The sequence below is a fragment of the Bidens hawaiensis genome, unplaced genomic scaffold (genome assembly GCF_021521415.1).
Source record: "Bidens hawaiensis isolate Kalapana, Puna unplaced genomic scaffold, B.hawaiensis_p1.1 tig00011152_1, whole genome shotgun sequence".
Taxonomy (NCBI): Eukaryota; Viridiplantae; Streptophyta; class Magnoliopsida; order Asterales; family Asteraceae; genus Bidens; species Bidens hawaiensis.
In genome coordinates, this window is record NW_027491864.1 from 71,265 (window position 1) to 90,350 (window position 19,086).

At 34.0% G+C, this 19,086-nt stretch overlaps 1 protein-coding gene across 5 annotated transcripts; it reads right to left on the reverse strand.

Annotated features, from left to right (window-relative positions):
* Nucleotides 1-3,353: 3,353 nt before the first annotated feature.
* On the reverse strand, nt 3,354-8,517 carry LOC143537253 (G-type lectin S-receptor-like serine/threonine-protein kinase At4g27290). Of its 5 annotated transcripts, none has more exons than XM_077031064.1 (6): nt 7,029-8,514; nt 6,813-6,947; nt 6,524-6,648; nt 4,732-4,942; nt 4,408-4,644; nt 3,354-3,833 (listed from the first exon to the last, which is right to left on the reverse strand). In XM_077031064.1, the coding sequence occupies exons 1-4, from the start codon at nt 8,212-8,214 to the stop codon at nt 4,859-4,861; spliced, it is 1,530 nt and encodes a 509-aa protein (XP_076887179.1). In that variant the 5' UTR covers nt 8,215-8,514; the 3' UTR covers nt 3,354-3,833; nt 4,408-4,644; nt 4,732-4,858. The 5 variants fall into 5 exon arrangements, with proteins under 5 accessions (XP_076887179.1, XP_076887177.1, XP_076887178.1 ...); XM_077031062.1 differs by having other exon boundaries at nt 3,354-4,331; XM_077031063.1 differs by having other exon boundaries at nt 4,181-4,644.
* Nucleotides 8,518-19,086: the final 10,569 nt, after the last annotated feature.

The window sequence follows — 19,086 nt, forward strand, 5'->3', positions numbered from 1 at the left end:
TTACATAATAGAATAAGAAATACTAGTGAATGCATAAAATATCTAGGAATTTGGATATGAAAATATAGTGTGAAAATAACCAAATGAATAAAAATAAGTAAAAGGGATGGTGGGTTGGTTGGAGCCAGCGGATAAGAAGGGTGAGGAGAGGGGTTTTGTTTGGTAAGGTAGTGGATGTGATGATGATTATATCTTTTAATTAATATGTTCTTGTTCAAATGTTTTCAAGTCTTGTTTATATAAATGGATGGAAACATGTTTCCTTATTTTAATAATCATAGATGGGTTTGAGTGTCTTTTGAAACAAGATCAAATCATTTGAGTGATGAAAGATTGGTTGGCAAAAATAAAAGCATGGGATGGGAGTGATAAGAGTAGAAGTCAATAGGGGGAAATCTATGAGTACGATTGTTTTTGGTGGTACATGAAAATTATAATTATTTGATCAACCTTGTGTGTACTATAAATTTTCTATATATCTTGTGAGGTTTGAAATTAGTGATTAAAGGAAATGTGTGTTGTTTTCCTTTAGCGGTTCATGCAACAAAGTAAAGAGCATTTCTTTTTATTTATTTATTTTTCTTTCATTATTGTCTTTCTTTCCCTTAATATCATGTTCAAACCCTCTTACGTTTATGCATCGGTTAGTATAATGAAGAGTAGGATCCATAAAAATATATAATAAATGCTTGTATGATTATGTACCGTCAATATTTCACGAAGTACAAGCGTTTAAGATAATGATAGACACGCTCGAATAATCAATTCATATTTTCCGTTGATGTATTATAAATTAATATAAAATATGTTTGTATAATATAGAATTTGAACCTTTTAGGTTCGTTAAATAAGTTCGAGTTGTTTAAACAAGTCATCACCAACGTTCGTACCCACTGGATAAAATGAAAAGTTCGAGTAATTTCTAAAATTACTTAGATGCAATGTATCGTGCACATGGGCTTATGTTAGACTCGTTATTATCTTAACAAATTTTAATCACGCGGGAATTAACGTTAAGAAATCATGATTAAGCATTGTACGAAAATGACTTAATTTATGGGATGTCACAATATAGTAAAAGCAAAACATTCTAGAAGCTTTATCCCGTTGAAGCTAAACGTGTGTTCCCGAAGCTCTTGTTTCGTGTTTGGTTTTGCTAGCCGACATTAATAATAATCTTGACCAAAATATATAAGGGGTTTCGTCATTTGATATCGAAAGTCACTAAAATTGGCCTTACAGCCAGCCCCCTTTGCTTCTTTATTTTTTTGTTTTGTTATTTGAAGCATATTAATGGTTTATAAAATTATTTTAATTAATATTAAACATCAAATAAACTTTATTTTATCAAACCGACACCTTTAAGTTTTACGTTTCTTGTCAAATAAGCTCGTATATAATTCATATACAATATATGTATATATTATTTTAAATAAACCTAATTAAAACCCGACACTTTAAATTCACGTTTTATCATCGTTGAGCGTTTTTATAAACTAATTATCTTTATTATATATATATATATATATGTGTGTGTGTGTGTGTGTGTATCATTCTTTAAAAATTGTAACAATTGCATTTTAAACGTATTAATTATATTTATAAAAATTTGATTTTTCGTTAAATAGTCCAGGATATATATTATATGATAAATATATATTTTAACGTTTGTCTTAAATTAATTAATATATTACAAATTATATTTATATATGCACACATTTATAATTGCATTTTATTTAATTAAATATTATTTAAATAATCATATAATTATTCAACTCATATTTATTTATTTAAACTAATAATAATGAATTCACAATAACAAATAACCGTAGAGATCAATCGTTTAATCAATAATGTATTAGATCACAAACATAACTCAAATCACATTGAAATCTTAATTCATTATATTATGTCATATCATTTATAATTAATTTATATTATTTAACCAGGAATCCTTGTCAGTGTATCCCAAATGGTTCATCACTCTCACATCATCATTTTAATTTCGTTCATCTTATCAGTTTAGTATCTCACTCACCCTTTTTAACTCATTTATTTACTGTTTTGGGGACATATGCATTCGTAGATATTTTATTATTATTTAATTCTCAAATTTGCAACTGTTAGTCTTGTGTGTTAAGAATTTAAACTTAACATGTTATATGCTTATATACTTTACTTGAATACATGTCGGAGAGGTCCAACGTATTCGAAGACTAGTATGATCATACGCCCGTCGTGTTAGCCATCGTTCAGTTTCATCTGGCATCGAGCTTACCGACAACATTATATAATTACTCATTATTTAAATTGCTTATCTCACTTGACACCGTTTGCTCTTTTATATTGTTATTATTAGTATCTTAAATCTGGTGTTTTACTCACCCAACCCAGTGTTGACAAAACTATTCGTATTTTTAACACATATGCAGGTTATTACATGATATGATTATCAAGATTGTTTGGAGAAATTTAGGATTGCATGCTAGAGAGAAGAAACAAGAATTTAGATCTTATTTTGTCTTTACTTATTTTAATGATATTTTATGTACTATGATTATTTGGATTTGTTGTACTACTTAAATTAAAAATAGATATTGACATTTTAAATATTGCATGATAATATCTTGAGAGTTGTGAGCAATCAGCTCACGCCCGAAATTTCCGCCTTAGGTTGAGGTGTGATATGGGTAAGCCGTGAGTAGGCCCGGCTCCGAACGGTTAAAATAAAAGGGGGTATCTTGTTGGTTTTAAACAATTTAATTTTTAAATGAGCTTTAATTTTTTGGTTTTGGGCCTTACGATTTAGTTGTGTAAAAACATTATTTTTAAGAAATATAGTTAAAACCTCTCAAATGAGGTTAGAACCCACAACCTTTTGGTTGAAAATCATACCTATTTGTTATTAAACCAAACTAGTGGTTATGAAATTAAGTTTTAACATTATATATAAATATTGTTTTTCATAAAAATATATACATTTTTTTTAAATCCAGGCCTATCAGGGTGTCGGGCTGGGTTCCGTCGACCACCCGGCCCTCCCTTATAGCCGTCCCTGGAAATGAGTTAGAGATAGAGAGGGAGTGGAGAGAAAGCTAGATGGATACTATATTTGTCAAAAAGTTAACTGATGTATGGACATGCCTCACTATATATAATTAGGCCATACAATACAATCTTTCTATTCATCAAGGCCCAATGGGCTTAATACAAAAGGCCTCGGGCCAAAACATACTAAATTATTATATGCACGAACAACATCGGGAATAATACATAAGACTGCATTAATTAAATTGGCTCTAAGCTAACTCCACATGGATTGCGACGACTACACAATTTGAATTGCCTTAAAAATTATCAGTGGTATGGCTTGAAGTTTGAAGAATATTGGTTACGTCTTTGTGAGTATTTTTCATTACAAAAACAAAACGAAATATCATGGTGCGAAACTGTATTCTTTATAGGGATTAGCGAAAATGCATAAGTTTTTGACATAGTACATCTAGATACATACATCTTTAAACTTATCTACCATTGATCAACATTGTGATGGTAAGATCATTGCTAGAAGTTATTCCATTTGAGCTAAGAGAATGTCTAGCGTCTTGCTTAGTTATTCCAACATAAAATCCTGGTTCTTTGGGGGAAGGCAATGCACCCTCACTCTCCAACATCAGGATCTCAGAAGTCATAGTCGGTTTATCGTCTGGATGACGCTGAACACACAACAAACCAACATGGATTGACCTTAGAACTTGAGACACATCGATTGGTTCAGATATGCACTTAGAAACTAATTGCAAAGATCCGCCTTCATTATGGAGTTCCCAGGCCTGTCAAGAACATATAACACAACTATTATGCTTTTTTTTCAAAAGGGCAAATAACATTTAAAGGAGTAACCAAATTTGTTATTGTCTTCTGTTTTTGGTAGTCATGACAGTTAAACACCACAATAAAAGGAAAAGTCAGTATGCTATAAATTGCCGAACTTCATTTTGACATGTTAGATTACTTACAAAACTATTAGTTTTTTAATCAAATCTTTATAAGTTGTTTAGCTTGTTTTGGGTGAAAACAAAAGTGTATATCCAGAAACAAAAGAAACTTAAAAAAAATACAAAAATAAATCATTTCACCCTTTTAAACAGTTTACACTTTAAAATTAACTGAAACTTACATGTCCAGTAAAGTTTTTGCAATGTTCTGTATGGACAAATTCTCTATTTCTTTCACCACACACAATTTCTAACACTAATACAACGAAGCTATATACGTCTGATTTTGTAGAATAAATACCATTTCCTGCATACTCTGGTGCCATGTAACCACTGCAAGGAAGAAGTTAATATAACATATTTAGTACGTTAATTAAATTAGATTGAGGATAGGGTATATGAATCTCACTATGTTCCAACCACTTTGTTTTTATTGCCTATAGTTGATTTCCCGCAAACATTCTAGCCGTGCCAAAATCTGATATCTTTGGGTGCATGTCTTTGTCAAGCAAAATATTGCTGACTTTGAGATCTCTATGTATGATTCTGAACCGAGAATCTTGATGAAGATAAAGAAGTCCACGAGCAATTCCAGTGATTATGTTGTAATGTGTGGTCCAATCAAGTAGCTGGCTTCGGGTTCTATCTGTGAATTGAATGGTTTGAATGTAGTTTAAATTATTGTTGATTCAATAGTTTTATTAATTTCTAAGTTGTTTCGTCTTTTATTTACCAAATATAAAGGAATCAAGGCCTTTGTTTGGCATGTATTCATAAATCAGCATCACTTCGGCTCCTTCTATGCAACACCCCAAGAGCTTGACAAGATTGCGATGTTGTAGTTTAGATATCGAGATGACTTAATTTTTGAACTCATGAAGTCCTTGAGTTGATGTGTTTGCTAGTCGCTTCACTGCTATTTGCTTTCCATTTTCGAGTATACCCTGCAATATATCGTTTTAAGAAGTATAGAACTAAAACCCTTCTATACAGAAAAATACCAGAACACGACTACAGAATATTATTCAAAAAGAAAAGAAACTGAAAAAATGGACAAAACGAAACAAAAAACGAGTCCGAAATCGAACAACTCGTCCGGTGTGAAAACTCATGTTGGCTTGAAACCTGAACAGAACCCGTTCCAATATGAAACATGTTTCGTGCTGAAACCTTTCTCGCACAGAAACCAATTCCGATCTGAAACCTGCCACATTTTCTTATGACACTAACTCAAATCGACCTAATTATTTGAATGTGTGACCCATTTTGACCCGAAAATAATAAGATGGAATTTAAAATGACCCATTTTGACCCATTTGGTTAAATGTCAGAAGCAAACCAACCCATTAAATAATTAAAAAAAAACAAATTGACTCATTTGAAATGGTTTGAGTCAAGATTGTCACCCCTATATGCGACCTATCAAGTATAAAACAAGGGAATTAACTAAGTTAATATTGATAACATGGATTCCATCTATTAATTCTTAACACTGCATTCTTGAGTTTTTTATTTAAGGAATTGGAAAAGAAAAGATAAAAAAATTTTTCTTTTTTCATTCTTGAGTTTTTTTATTAAAAGAAAAGAAAGAGAATAGAAAGAAAATTTAGGTCTTATTTTTTTCAAAACTTTCCTGCCAAATATGACATGATTGTGAAGAAAGTTTATAGCTCATTACATTATTACTAATTTATCTTATCTCAATTCTCTTTTCCAAGTTGCTATGAGGACATAATTGTAAAGTTATAATATTTTTTTCTATTTTTTCCTTCTGATCTAACTCAAAAATGTAATTAACACTTTCTTTTTTTTTTCTTTTATTTTAACTCGAGAATTCATTTTTAATATATAATTTCTTTTCATTTCTTCCTCTATCCAATCTTATCATTTCTTTTTCTTTTATTTTAAACCCGAGAATGTAATGTAAGGGTTCCATAAAAAAATTACATTCCGCTTTTAAATAATGAAAGAAAAACATTGGGGGTGTGGGACCCAGTTTACATTATGTGGGTCCGGCCCTATATACATCAAACTGTAAATGACAAAAAAAAACAACACATCTTGCCGTTTGATCATATGATTGATCTAGTCCACAACCTTTGAATGGGTCATGAAATGACCGGTTCTCAAGGCAACAAATGCGTATCACAGAAGTATGTGGCAACAATTCTGATCCATAATATAAACAATAATTTATTGCTTACTTTCTTAGCTTAGGTTAAGAATCCTCATACGTTAACACATATTTCCTTTGTCTCATTATAAGTGTTCATATTTTCATTTTTATTTGTTCTATTACAAGTGTGCACTTTTAAAGTTTATTAGCCAATTTTCAAATTTACCCTTAAACACACACAACTATCATTAATAAACAATATTGATAGATTCACTTTCAAAGGCATTATTGTCATTTAATAAGAAAAAAAATAATCATTCAATCTAACTTAAACTTTGTGTTTTTCAAACCATGACACTTATAATGGGACGGAGGAGTATAAACTAGGTCATGCAGTCACATAATATACCTTGTAAACGGGTCCAAAACCGCCCTCTCCAAGTTTTTTGTTAACTGAAAAGTTGTTTGTAGCTTTAAGTATTGTAGACAAGCCAAACAGTGGGAGCTCTAGATCTTCATCATCACTTCCTGTCCCTAATATAATTACATATGTAATAATTTTTTTTACTAAACAATATTGGTTATCTCAGACAGTTTCTGTTTTTAATACCTTGTTTGGCTTTGATGCATAATAGGTAAATATAACTGAGCTGAACCCATTCGTATGTAGTGAAATACTTGGTATTCAAAATTCATACCTTCTTGTTGCTTCTTCCTGTTATATCCATAAAATAAGCATATTGAAAGTAGTATGACCAAAACTACAGATGCCACTGGGACAATAACTTGTATTCTTATCCCTGAAGTTTCGCTTTTACCGTCTTCTGTTGAATCTGTTTCAAAACATATTGTATTAACTCGTAAGCTGTGACATTTAGTGATAAATATTTAACTATCGGTTTTGATATACGTACATAACTCAGAAGCTGACAATCGTACATAAAGTGTGTCCCCATTTTCAGCCACCATTCTGATATCCATTAGGCCACCAAACCATAGCAAGCAACCACTCCCACTCCCAGATATATCCGTATATGTGTAAGCAGTACACGAACAATTGCTTTTACACTTCTTCTCACATTCTACAAGAGTCATGGTCTGGTCATACCAGGACTCCCCAGTGTCGGGTAACTTCAAATTTGAAAGCTTGTTGAACCCTTCCCCAGGGTTACAATCCAAAGGGATACTATGTCGACAACCCTGCGTCCAATCTGTAACTTTCCACTGATCAGGAGATGTGGGTTCAAACCCCTTAAAACATTCACAAGAAGGGGATTTGTCAAAATTGCAGCTCCTGAATTGCCCGCATACAGCATATAGATCACAAATTTCGGCTTTTTGGCCTAAAAAAGGGCTCCAATCCTGTCTGCTTTCAATCCACAAGAAGTGTTCCATGCTACCATTTGGTTGTAACACCAGCCGTGTAATAAATGAAATGTCTATAAGATCAAACTGGTAGTAAATTTCTCTTTGATTAAGAACAAAGGTGAAGTTATGAAACCGGTTGGGTCTCATATTATAAACCCCAGTAAACCTGACTCCATTCCATGATCCTCCCCTGAATTTTATTTCCTTTTCGTGCCATACGAACAGCTGATGGTAACCATTGGTATCAATTCCGGAAGTAAATTCACCCAAAGCAGGACCATCGTCGGATTTCCAGGACATCAAGTGTCTCTCAATCCCGGTAACCAAATCCCTTCCCAGCTTCATTCCACAAAGTAAAGTGTCGGTGATAAAGTCGAAACTTTGCCACAAGTGATATTCTTTATTGATGTCCTTACCTTCCTCTTGAATTATAAAGTTGCCTGTATCTAGAAGCTGACCAATTGGATTGATAACCAACATGGCTGATGATGAGTTCCCTGATGACCATATGACATTGCCCGTCGACGCGTTTCTGAGAATCAAAACTTCCTTAAGGGTGAGAGTTAGCTCACCCGAGGTATCAGTGAGTGGTGTGTTCCGGTTAGCTACCCATACATAGGTTCGTTTCGATATCTTTTTGTACCAAATTCCGACATAATGGTTTGTGGAGTTACCAGGACAAAAGAAACCAAATTCGAATGCTTCTTGCATGCGGGGAAACGATGGTCTCATTATATCTAATGGTGTGGTTAGAGGATATGTAGTTTGCACCGTAGGTACAAGTTATTGATGCGTAAAGAACAACGAGGAAGCCAAAGATCATCTTTGTTTTGGTCACTCTTTGCACCATTCACGCATCTGGAAATTTAAAACACAACAGCTGCCAATTTGGATGGATCAAGAAATTAAATATCTTTTTTGTGGAAATTAATAGCGGCCTGTCACCTTTGGAGTATTATTGCTACTAAGTTATCTTCTTTCTCCGACAATAGGGGACACAAATATCATTATTTTTTTCTGCCTTTCACTATCACCATAGAAATTTTTTTACAAAAAAGGACATGTGTTCTTGTTTTCCCATTTGAACATGATTTACTCTATTGTAAACAAAAGACACGTCATGTCGTCAACAGCAACTTGATTGTTCTTTTATCCATGTATATTGAGTGTCATTGTTAAAAGGAGTGTGGTACGGGCCCCCGTTTTGTATTTTAGTCATTTGTATTTGTTTGATCTATTTAGGATGTATTTTATTAGCTTGTCGGTTTATCTATTGTATGCTTGGGCCCGAGCCCATGTATTGAGAGCTCATTGGGCCTTTATAATGAAATATTAGTATGACATGTCTTCACCTATGTAATGTGAAGCATGCACATGATATTGTTGGACTCGATCAGCCCAAGAGACATATTAAATTGATGTGGCTAGTACGTTATGATCCAAGTCGGGTCATACCCAATAATAAGCTAGACAAACACCGATAATATTCGTTCATATATGATGTGATCATAACAAATGAATATTAACACTTGAGTTATTTGGAAAGGGGTTTCTAAATAAAATGTACTTGTGTAATAAACAAATCATATGGATGATTTATGTTTTATGAAAGAACATTACATAGTGTTATTTAAGTTGGTTAAATAACAACATGTGAATAATAATAACAAAGCATGTCTCTTAACATATAATAGATTTTATAAGTTATAAGTTATAAACTTATAAAAGTATATATGTATGGGTATATATATATATATGTTTAGAGTTTTATAAAAGAAAAAGATAATAACTCTTTCAAATGTAATATTATTATATGTTTGAGTGGAGATATGTAAGGTGAGTGGAGACATGCAATGGTTATTATTGGTGGAGAGAAAGATGCCTTTGAATAAAACCAAGTCTTTCTCTTTCATTCTTTTATAACACACATAATTTCCAAGTAAACTTTTCTCTCTTCCTCTCTTGGGTATTTTCATCCAACATAAGAAAAGAAGAAGAAAATTTCAAGTGCAAATCCTAGCTAGAAGTGGTGTGTTGTTGAAGCTTGGGGTATGTTAGCTTGAGGAGCTTCCATATTCAAGTTCTTACCTTTCAATCATCATCTCTTTCACCCGGTTTTGTCATATTGAAAGGTAGTAGTAACATGCATGGACTTATAGTGACATGCATGTATTTGATAGTGTGTAATTCGTATTTGGATCCGGGTTTGGGTTTTGCATGTTTAAAATTGGTTTTATACATATCATATTAACAAGATTTAAAACTTTTATATCCATTGCGTTTTTGGTAAAATAGGGATTTTATCACTTTGATAATCTTGTTAAAACCCAACAATGGCATCAAGAGCCGCTTATACGAATGCATGCTTCATAAGACCCAAAATTTTTTGGGTTTATGGTGGGTTTCACCATTTGGCCGAAACTTTTTGGGGTTTTGGTTACCCCATGGTTTTTCAAGGTTATCTTTACATGCATTTGGTAATCTTGAAAAACCAAGTCATTTGGATGATTGTTTAGTTTGTTTGGACAAAACCCGAAACTTTCGGTTTGCTTAAGCTTTGGCCGAAAGTGTTGAGACAAAAGGGGGAACCATTTTGGTCTTGTATTATTGCATATTTGGATGTGTAATAGATGTTCATAACCTAGCCATGGCCTTGTGTTTGGTTGAATGATTGTGTTGGTTGTTTGTTCATTCGATTTGGTTGTAATATTTATTTGGGTTTGTAATCTATTTATTCATTCATATGGCTTGTAATAATAAGTAGATTAGATGTATTTCTTTTACTAGAAAAATGTATTAGGATATATTTTGTAAAAGAAGATGCATGGATGGAAGCCCAAATAAAATGATGAAGACCACAACACCGGGAGTAAACACTTGGAGCATATGGATGCGGAATCAAGTGTTCACCGACACAAGTGCATGTTCTTTTGGGTCCCTTTGGAGAGACTTTTTGACACATTTGTCTTCGGTCAACAAGTGTGGTCAATATTAGGAGGCTATGGTTATGAACTTGTGGTTGTGTATATTTTATGCTTGCATGGTTGATTTACTTATTATTTGCAATATGGTTTGCTTAACAACTTAAAATCAACTAGCATAAAATTGGTTCCTTAGAAATCGTTAGGTAATAAAAATTGGTTTTATTAATAACTAATGATTTCATAATAAAAATGGGTTTTATTAATTGGAACTTTGAAAATGGGTTTTTCAACTAAGTACCATACATTTGAATGCATGCAAATGAAAGGTACAATAAATAGTTTTCCAATCTAGAATTTAGAAAACTAAAATCCATTTTTAAAAGCAAGCTAAACACCATCCTTTTATACGACACTTAAGTCACTTGTAGACTTGAAAGTGAGTTAGGATCACCTAAGCACTTTTAAGAAAACTTGTGATCTTAAGGTGATTTGACAAGTACTTTTGGCATTAGGATCACCTAACCACTTGTATGAGTAAATTCACACGTGTGTATAAGTAGGACGACTTGATTTGAAACCATGACTATAGGATCACCTTAACATGGCGTTCAAAGGTGTTGATGGGATTTAACATACCAACTAAACATATGATGTTTAACCGATCCCATAAAACTAGAAGTTGCAAAGGGTTGCAATTGTCAAACGTTGACTACCTTGTTAATTCGAATAATAGGATAAAGGTCACCTAACTACTATTTGAATGAAACGTTGGGTTCTAGATTTTAATCAATAATTGTCTTGGAGACATTTAAAGGGTATTAAAGATTAAAATTTTATTAATATCGAAAATACTAATTTGAACTTTGTTAAAATTCTTTTAGATGGCCGCAAACAACGCACCGAACGCAATTATCCCACACGTGCATAATCTATCACTAAGATCCATTCTGGATAAGGATCGTCTAAACTTTAACAACTTCATGGATTGGTATCGAAACTTGAGAATTGTTCTCAAGCAAGAAAAGAAGTCTTATATTTTAGACGATCCTATTCCCGATGAACCCGATGTCAATAACTTGGATGCCTATGCGGATTGGTTAAAATACACCGAGGATTCGGTGCAAGTTTCTTGCCTCATGTTGGGAACAATGATTCCCGAGATCCAAAAGGATTTCGAGAATCATGGGCCATATGACATGATAACCCAACTTAAGGAAATGTTCCTTACTCAAGCTCGGGTTGAGCGATTCGAAACGGTTCGAGCGCTTCATGCATGTCATATGGAAGAAACCCAATCTGTTTCATCTTATGTACTTAAGATGAAGAGCCACATTGATCGGCTTGAACGGCTTAACTGTCCCGTCTCAAAAGAGTTAGCCACTGATTTAATCCTAAATGGCTTAACTAAAAGGTTTGAGACATTCGTCATGAACTACAACATGAATGGATGGGACAAAAGCATTGGTGAGCTTCACGCAATTCTTAAGACAGCTGAGGCCGGCATGGGTAAAAAGGTTTTACCCGTTCTTGCGATCAATGAGGGTGGCTCAAAGAAAAGGCATCACCCGGAACCAAAAGCAAAGGTTGTCGTTGGTAAGAGGAAAGTCAAGAAGGGGTTCAAGGGAAAGGCAAAGGCGGAGCCAAAGCCAAAGAAGCTAAAGGTTAGCGCTGAGGATCCGTGCTTTGGTTGTGGTGAGATAGGTCATTGGATGAGAAACTGTCCGACCTATCTCAAGGAGTTGAAAGCTAAGAGGGATGCGGGGCAAACCTCAGGTACAACTTTCATGATTCACATTGATCTTAATATTATTTCTTCTAACACATGGGTATTGGATACCGGATGTGGAACTCACATATGCAATTCATTGCAGGGGTTCAAAAGAAGAAATGAGGTGAAGAAAGGAGATATAAGTCTCTTCATGGGTAATGGAGCAAAGGTTGACGTCCAAGCCCAAGGAGATTATGTTTTAAAGCTTCCAAATGGTTTGGAAATTGTTTTGAAAAACATTTTATATTCCCCTAGTTTGACTAAGAATATTATCTCTGTTTCTGTATTAAGACAATCTGGTTATGACTTTAAGTTTGTTGATAATGGTATTTATGTTTTCATGGATAATGTCTTTTATTTTAAAGCGATGCCGTTTTATGGCATTTATGAATTAATTCATGATGACTCATACATTGATAACTCGTTGTACCAAGCTAACACCAAAAGACTCAAAATGGATTTGAGTAATACTTTTCTTTGGCATTGTCGTCTTGGTCACATAAACAAGAATCGTATTCATACACTTCGAAAGAATGGTCTTTTGAAATCAAATGTTGATTCATTTGATGAATGTGAATCTTGTTTATTGGGAAAGATGACCAAAGAACCCTTTAATGGAACAAATGAAAGGGCGAAAGACTTATTAGGTATCATACATTCGGATGTATGTGGACCTTTTAGGACAATGACAAGAAATGGTGAAAGATACTTCATTACCTTTACCGACGATTATAGTCGCTATGGGTATGTGTTCTTGTTAAGACACAAAAATGAGGCCTTTGAAATGTTCAAAGTCTTCCAAAATGAAGTACAAAATCAACTCAACAAAACAATCAAAGTACTACGTTCCGATAGAGGAGGTGAATACCTCAATGATGCGTTTCTAGAACATCTTAGGAGTTGTGGGATTGTCTCACAACTTACTCCACCTGGAACACCACAACGTAATGGTGTGTCCGAAAGGAGGAATCGAACTTTATTGGACATGATTCTATCCATGATGGCTAGAAGCTCATTACCTCTATCATTTTGGGGTTTCGCTATGATCTCTGCTGCCCGTATTTTAAATATGGCACCAACCAAGAAAGTGGATAGGACACCTTTTGAAATATGGCATGGAAAGGCTCCAAAATTTTCATATTTAAAGGTATGGGGTTGTGAGGCTTATGTTAAGATCTACACCCCTGACAAACTTGAATGTCGATCCACTAAGTGTATATTTGTAGGATATCCCACGGATTCGATGGGATATTATTTCTACAATCCAAGCGAGCATAAAGTGTTTATAGCTCGAAAGGCTAAGTTCTTGGAAAGAAGGTTCCTTATGGAAGGAACTGATAGAACTATAGAACTCGAAGAGGATCGAGAACTACAAGCCGATACACGTTTGGTTGACACTAGCAATCAACAAGAGGTTGTTGAGGATGATCAAATGGTTGATCAAAACACACAAAACATTCACAAATCTGGTAGAGTTAGCACCCCACCTGAGAGATATGGATTTTTCATGGATGGATGCTACGTGGTAGATTCGGATGAACCCACCACATACCGAGATGCAATGTCGCAATCTGATTGTGACAAATGGCTAGAAGCCATGAATGTTGAGATGCAATCCATGCATGACAATCAAGTATGGGACTTGGTTGCTCCACCTCTAAATTCCAAGCTGGTTGGAAGTAAGTGGGTTTTCAAGAAGAAAACTGATATGCATGGAAACTTGGATACTTATAAAGCTAGACTTGTAGCAAAGGGTTTCACTCAAACTCAAGGGGTTGATTATGATGAAACTTTCTCGCCCGTGGCGATGCTAAAGTCTATAAGGATATTGTTTGCCATAGCCGCATATTATGACTATGAGATATGGCAAATGGATGTCAAAACTGCTTTTCTAAATGGGCATCTTAATGAAGATGTCTATATGGTTCAGCCTGAAGGTTTTGTCGATCCACAACATCCTAACAAAGTATGCAAGTTGAAGAAATCAATCTATGGATTGAAACAAGCATATAGGAGTTGGAATCACCGTTTTGATGATGAAGTTAAGAAATTTGGATTCATCAAAAACGCTGAAGAAGCTTGTGTGTATAAGAAAGCTAGTGGGAGCATCATTACCTTTCTGGTATTATATGTCGATGACATATTACTGTTTGGAAATGACATTCCAACCTTGGAAGGTGTGAAAGCCTGGCTTGGAAGCTGTTTTTCCATAAAGGATCTTGGTGAAGCCGCCTATATTCTGTGAATAAGGATCTATAGGGATAGATCAAGGCGGTTGATAGGTTTGAATCAAAGTGCATACATTGACAAGATCTTGAAAAGGTTCAAGATGGAAAACTCTAAGAAAGGTTTGGTACCTATTCAAAGAGGAACGATGTTGAGTGCTTCTCAATGTCCAAGCTCAAAGGATGAGCAAGACAAAATGAGTGGTATCCCATATGCATCTGCTATAGGATCCATCATGTATGCCATGATTTGCACTATACCGGATGTGTCATGCTCCTTGAGCATGACAAGTCGATACCAACAAAATCCGGGAACTAGCCATTGGATGGCTGTTAAGAGCATATTGAAATACCTTAGAAGGACTAAGGATATGTTTCTAATATATGGCTCTGGTGAGGAGGAACTCGTTGTGAAGGGTTACACTTATGCGAGTTTCCAAAATGATCGAGATGATTCTCGATCACAATCGGGATACGTTTTTGTTCTCAATGGTGGTGCTGTCTCATGGAAGAGTGCAAAACAAGACGTGGTAGCTTTATCCACCACTGAATCTGAATACATCGCCGCCTCCCTGGCAGCTCAAGAAGCTGCATGGATTAGAAAGTTCATTGCCGATCTACGAGTGGTTCGTACGATTCAGTGCCCTCTAGAGATCTTTTGTGACAACGAGGGTGCGATTGCTCAAATCAAGGAACCCCGTGCACATCAAAAGACTAGGCACATTGAGCGGAGATTCAACTACATAAGGGATGAAGTTGAAAAGGGAAAGATATGTATTCGCAAAGTTCACACTGATCAAAACATTGCGGACCCACTCACGAAACTCCTTGAAAGGCCGAAGCATGAGAGTCATACTTGCGCCTTAGGACTTCGATATTCTAGTGATTGGATTTGATCAAAATTTATATCTGGATATTGGAACAATTTTATTTTAACTCAATCATATGGTTTTGGTTATGGTCATGTTCTTGAGTTATGTTCCATTTTAGTATGTTTAAATCCGTGAATAATTTGAATTATTCTAAACGTCCATAGTCGTTCATATTTGTGGGAACAAATGTGAAAGTAAGACTATTATGAACTTGGATTGGTAGATATTCATGAGGTATGAATATAGCAAAGGGTTGCTGCCAAGGTTCATAGATATTTATGGGATAAATATTGGACTGACCCGCTCTCAATTTTACTGCATGGAATCCTTGGGATTTGTGATCATAAGTAAATTTGAGTAAAGGCGAACTTCATAGTATCCTCCGACCTGAGATACATATTGGGTCTTGATATTCATCGACTATTATGCTTTGACTTAGTTCTTCGCTGCTCTGAAATATGTCAGTACATAAGGCTAAGCTCAAGTATAGTACAAGGTGATAGTGAGAGACGTATGTAGTCAATATGGGATTTGTCCCTCTTATTCGTTGAGAGTTAAATGTCTAAGGCCTGACAAGTTAAATCAACAGAGAATGATCACTCTGTGTCTCTGGATTTAACATGACATTTGTGGCAAAATGATAAATGATAGTTTTACCTAATCATTTTCAAGTATGGGACTTGAAAGGGATGATGTTATTGAATGGCACTTCGTCATACGTATTAGGGGTAGTAAACCGTAGTTAGACGGTATTTGCTACTTGCATCAATCTTCTATGTATCTTGTGCAAGTGGGAGATTGTTGGACTCGGTCTGCCCAAGAGACATATTAAATTGATGTGGCTAGTATGTTATGATCCAAGTCGGGTCATACCCAATAACAAGCTAGACAAATACCGATAATATTCGTTCATATATGATGTGATCATAACAAATGAATATTAACACTTGAGTTATTTGGAAAGGGGTTTCTAAATAAAATGTACTTGTGTAATAAACAAATCATATGGATGATTTATGTTTTATGAAAGAACATTACATAGTGTTATTTAAGTTGGTTAAATAACAATATGTGAATAATAATAACAAAGCATGTCTCTTAACATATAATAGGTTTTATAAGTTATAAGTTATAAACTTATAAAAGTATATATGTATGGATATATATATATATATATATATATATATATATATATATGTTTAGAGTTTTATAAAAGAAAAAGATAATAACTCTTTCAAATGTAATATTATTATATGTTTGAGTGGAGACATGCAAGGTGAGTGGAGACATGCAATGGTTATTATTGGTGGAGAGAAATATGCCTTTGAATAAAACCAAGTCTTTCTCTTTCATTCTTTTATAACACACATAATTTCCAAGTAAACTTTTCTCTCTTCCTCTCTTGGGTATTTTCATCAAACATAAGAAAAGAAGAAGAAAATTTCAAGTGCAAATCCTAGCTAGAAGTGGTGTGTTGTTGAAGCTTGGGGTATGCTAGCTTGAGGAGCTTCCATATTCAAGTTCTTACCTTTCAATCATCATCTCTTTCACCCGGTTTTGTCATATTGAAAGGTAGTAGTAACATGCATGGACTTATAGTGACATGCATGTATTTGATAGTGTGTAATTCGTATTTGGATCCGGGTTTGGGTTTTGCATGTTTAAAATTGGTTTTATACATATCATATTAACAAGATTTAAAACTTTTATATCCGCAACGTTTTTGGTAAAATAGGGATTTTATCACTTTATAATCTTGTTAAAACCCAACAGATATAGACACCCTTTTTGAAAATATTCTAACCTTATCCTCTCATCAACTTTCTCCCTACTTCTTTCTTACCAATACTAATACTGTAGGGCTAATATTCTATATTAGTATTAGGATTGTGTATGTTTTTATATTTACTAATAGTCGGTGTATTACATACCTCAGTACGTTTACTTTGTACGGACGAAATGCAAAGGTCTGAGAAATGGGGACCCTATATAAAGGGTCACTTAACCCATTTCTTCACAACGAACTTCCAACAATTCATTTGAAATAAACTCTCCAAGGAAATAAAGAGAGAAGTTTTCTCTCTGCCAAACACCTCCACTTTCTATCTCTTTTTCTTTAGTTTATACAAACTAAGATCCGAGATCCAAGTGTTGTTAGTGATTTCCGCTAGCTAACAACACGGATTGATCCGAGTAAAATTGTTAGATCCATCCAAAGAGGAACTACAAGTGGTATCAGAGCTTTCGGCTCAACTTTTGTTGTTTTCGGATCAAACTTTTCGGGTTTTGATCTTAGTTTTTGTTAGATTTGAGGTTGTTTATCGGGTTATCAACTACTTAGGAGTACCTTACACCTTAGTTCTACACAAAAGTCATCGGATCTGGTGTTTTTGGGTTTTGGTGTCCGAGCTCAGATTTGGTTGAAAAACTCAGATCTAGGCGATCTATTAATTTTTAGACTAAAATCATTTAGACTTTATTGCTATTTTGGTTGTTATTTCCTCACAAAAAAAGTAAACGAATAGGATTTGGATATTTTATTTAATATTATTTTAATCAATTTTATTTATAAAAAAATAGGTAAAGTAATCGAATGATAAAGGAAATAGAATAGAGATTTTAATATTATTTTATTTTAATATTATTATAAACTTTGAAATAATAATAATAATAATAATAATAATAATAATAATAATAATAATAATAAAGGTAATCGAATAGGGTTTAGATATTTTATTAATATTTTATTTTATTATTATTTTAATCAATTTCAGTTTAAAAAAGGTAAGATAAAGGTAATTGAATAGAGTTGTTAATATTATTATAATCTTAAATAAAAGTAATTGAATAGATTTGTTATTATTATTTTATTTTAATATTATTTTAATCATTTTATTTAAAAAAAATCTAATCTAATCTAATCGAGTCAAAGTATTTCGAGTTGACCCGTTGACCGTTGACTTTGACCTATTGACCCGTTGACAAAAAATGTCTTACAATTCTAAGCTTGAAGGAAGTTTGAAAATGAGGGAAGGCCAAAATGATACTTTAAAAGAAGAATTCAACATGTTTAAACATATTCAAAGAGAATCAGTTGCTTCTCTTAAATAGATTTGAGTCACTCGTTACTAAATTGAGAAGTGTCGGTATCACAAATAAGTTGTCTGAGATCGACATGAAGTTGTTGAATTCACTTCCTTACACATGGAACAGCAGTGTGATTACCACCAAGAGAACGACAAACCTGGATACCTTAACACTCTCAGAGTTGACTCCGACCATCATGTATTGGTGTAAAGAAAATAAAGCTGAGACAAGTGTTGCAGGTGTAAGCAGTCAAGCATGTCCTTTCATCCCTGAGTGTGATGCGAGTGGAAGCAGTCAAGAAAGTCTTATCATTCCCGAGGTACACACACTTGTGCTCTCAAGCTTGTATAAATAAATTGAGAATTATAGAACTCATAATGTTGCCTTAAAAGATGAAAATCTTAGCCTTAAATGCCAAAACGATGATCTTAGAAAGGCTGAAAGGATATATGCCACTAGGATTAAAACTCATAACAACGATATGGCTAAACTTAATGAAAAATTATTTCAATCTAAGAAACTAGCTGAGTTTCGTGAAAGACGCGTTGTTGAATTAAACACTAAAATTGAGAAGCTAGAATTAGATTTAGCTCAAATAAAAATAGCCATTGAAATATTTGAGTTAGCCTTTGATAAGTTGAATGGGATTATTGGGGCACAGATTGGGGTGAAACAAAAGACATGTATAGGCTACGATCACACAGCGGTTACACCTCCTTTCAATGAGA

What these genes read in the sequence shown, in the direction of transcription:
- LOC143537253 (XM_077031064.1), bottom strand. Translation starts at nt 8,214, where the DNA reads ATGAGACCATCGTTTCCCCGCATGCAAGAAGCATTCGAATTTGGTTTC. An exon ending in CAGGAAGAAGCAACAAGAAG is followed by an intron (nt 6,649 to 6,812) that starts GTATGAATTTTG and finishes TAATTATATTAG; the next exon opens with GGACAGGAAGTGATGATGAA. An exon ending in GTTTTGGACCCGTTTACAAG is followed by an intron (nt 4,943 to 6,523) that starts GTATATTATGTG and finishes GATATATTGCAG; the next exon opens with GGTATACTCGAAAATGGAAA.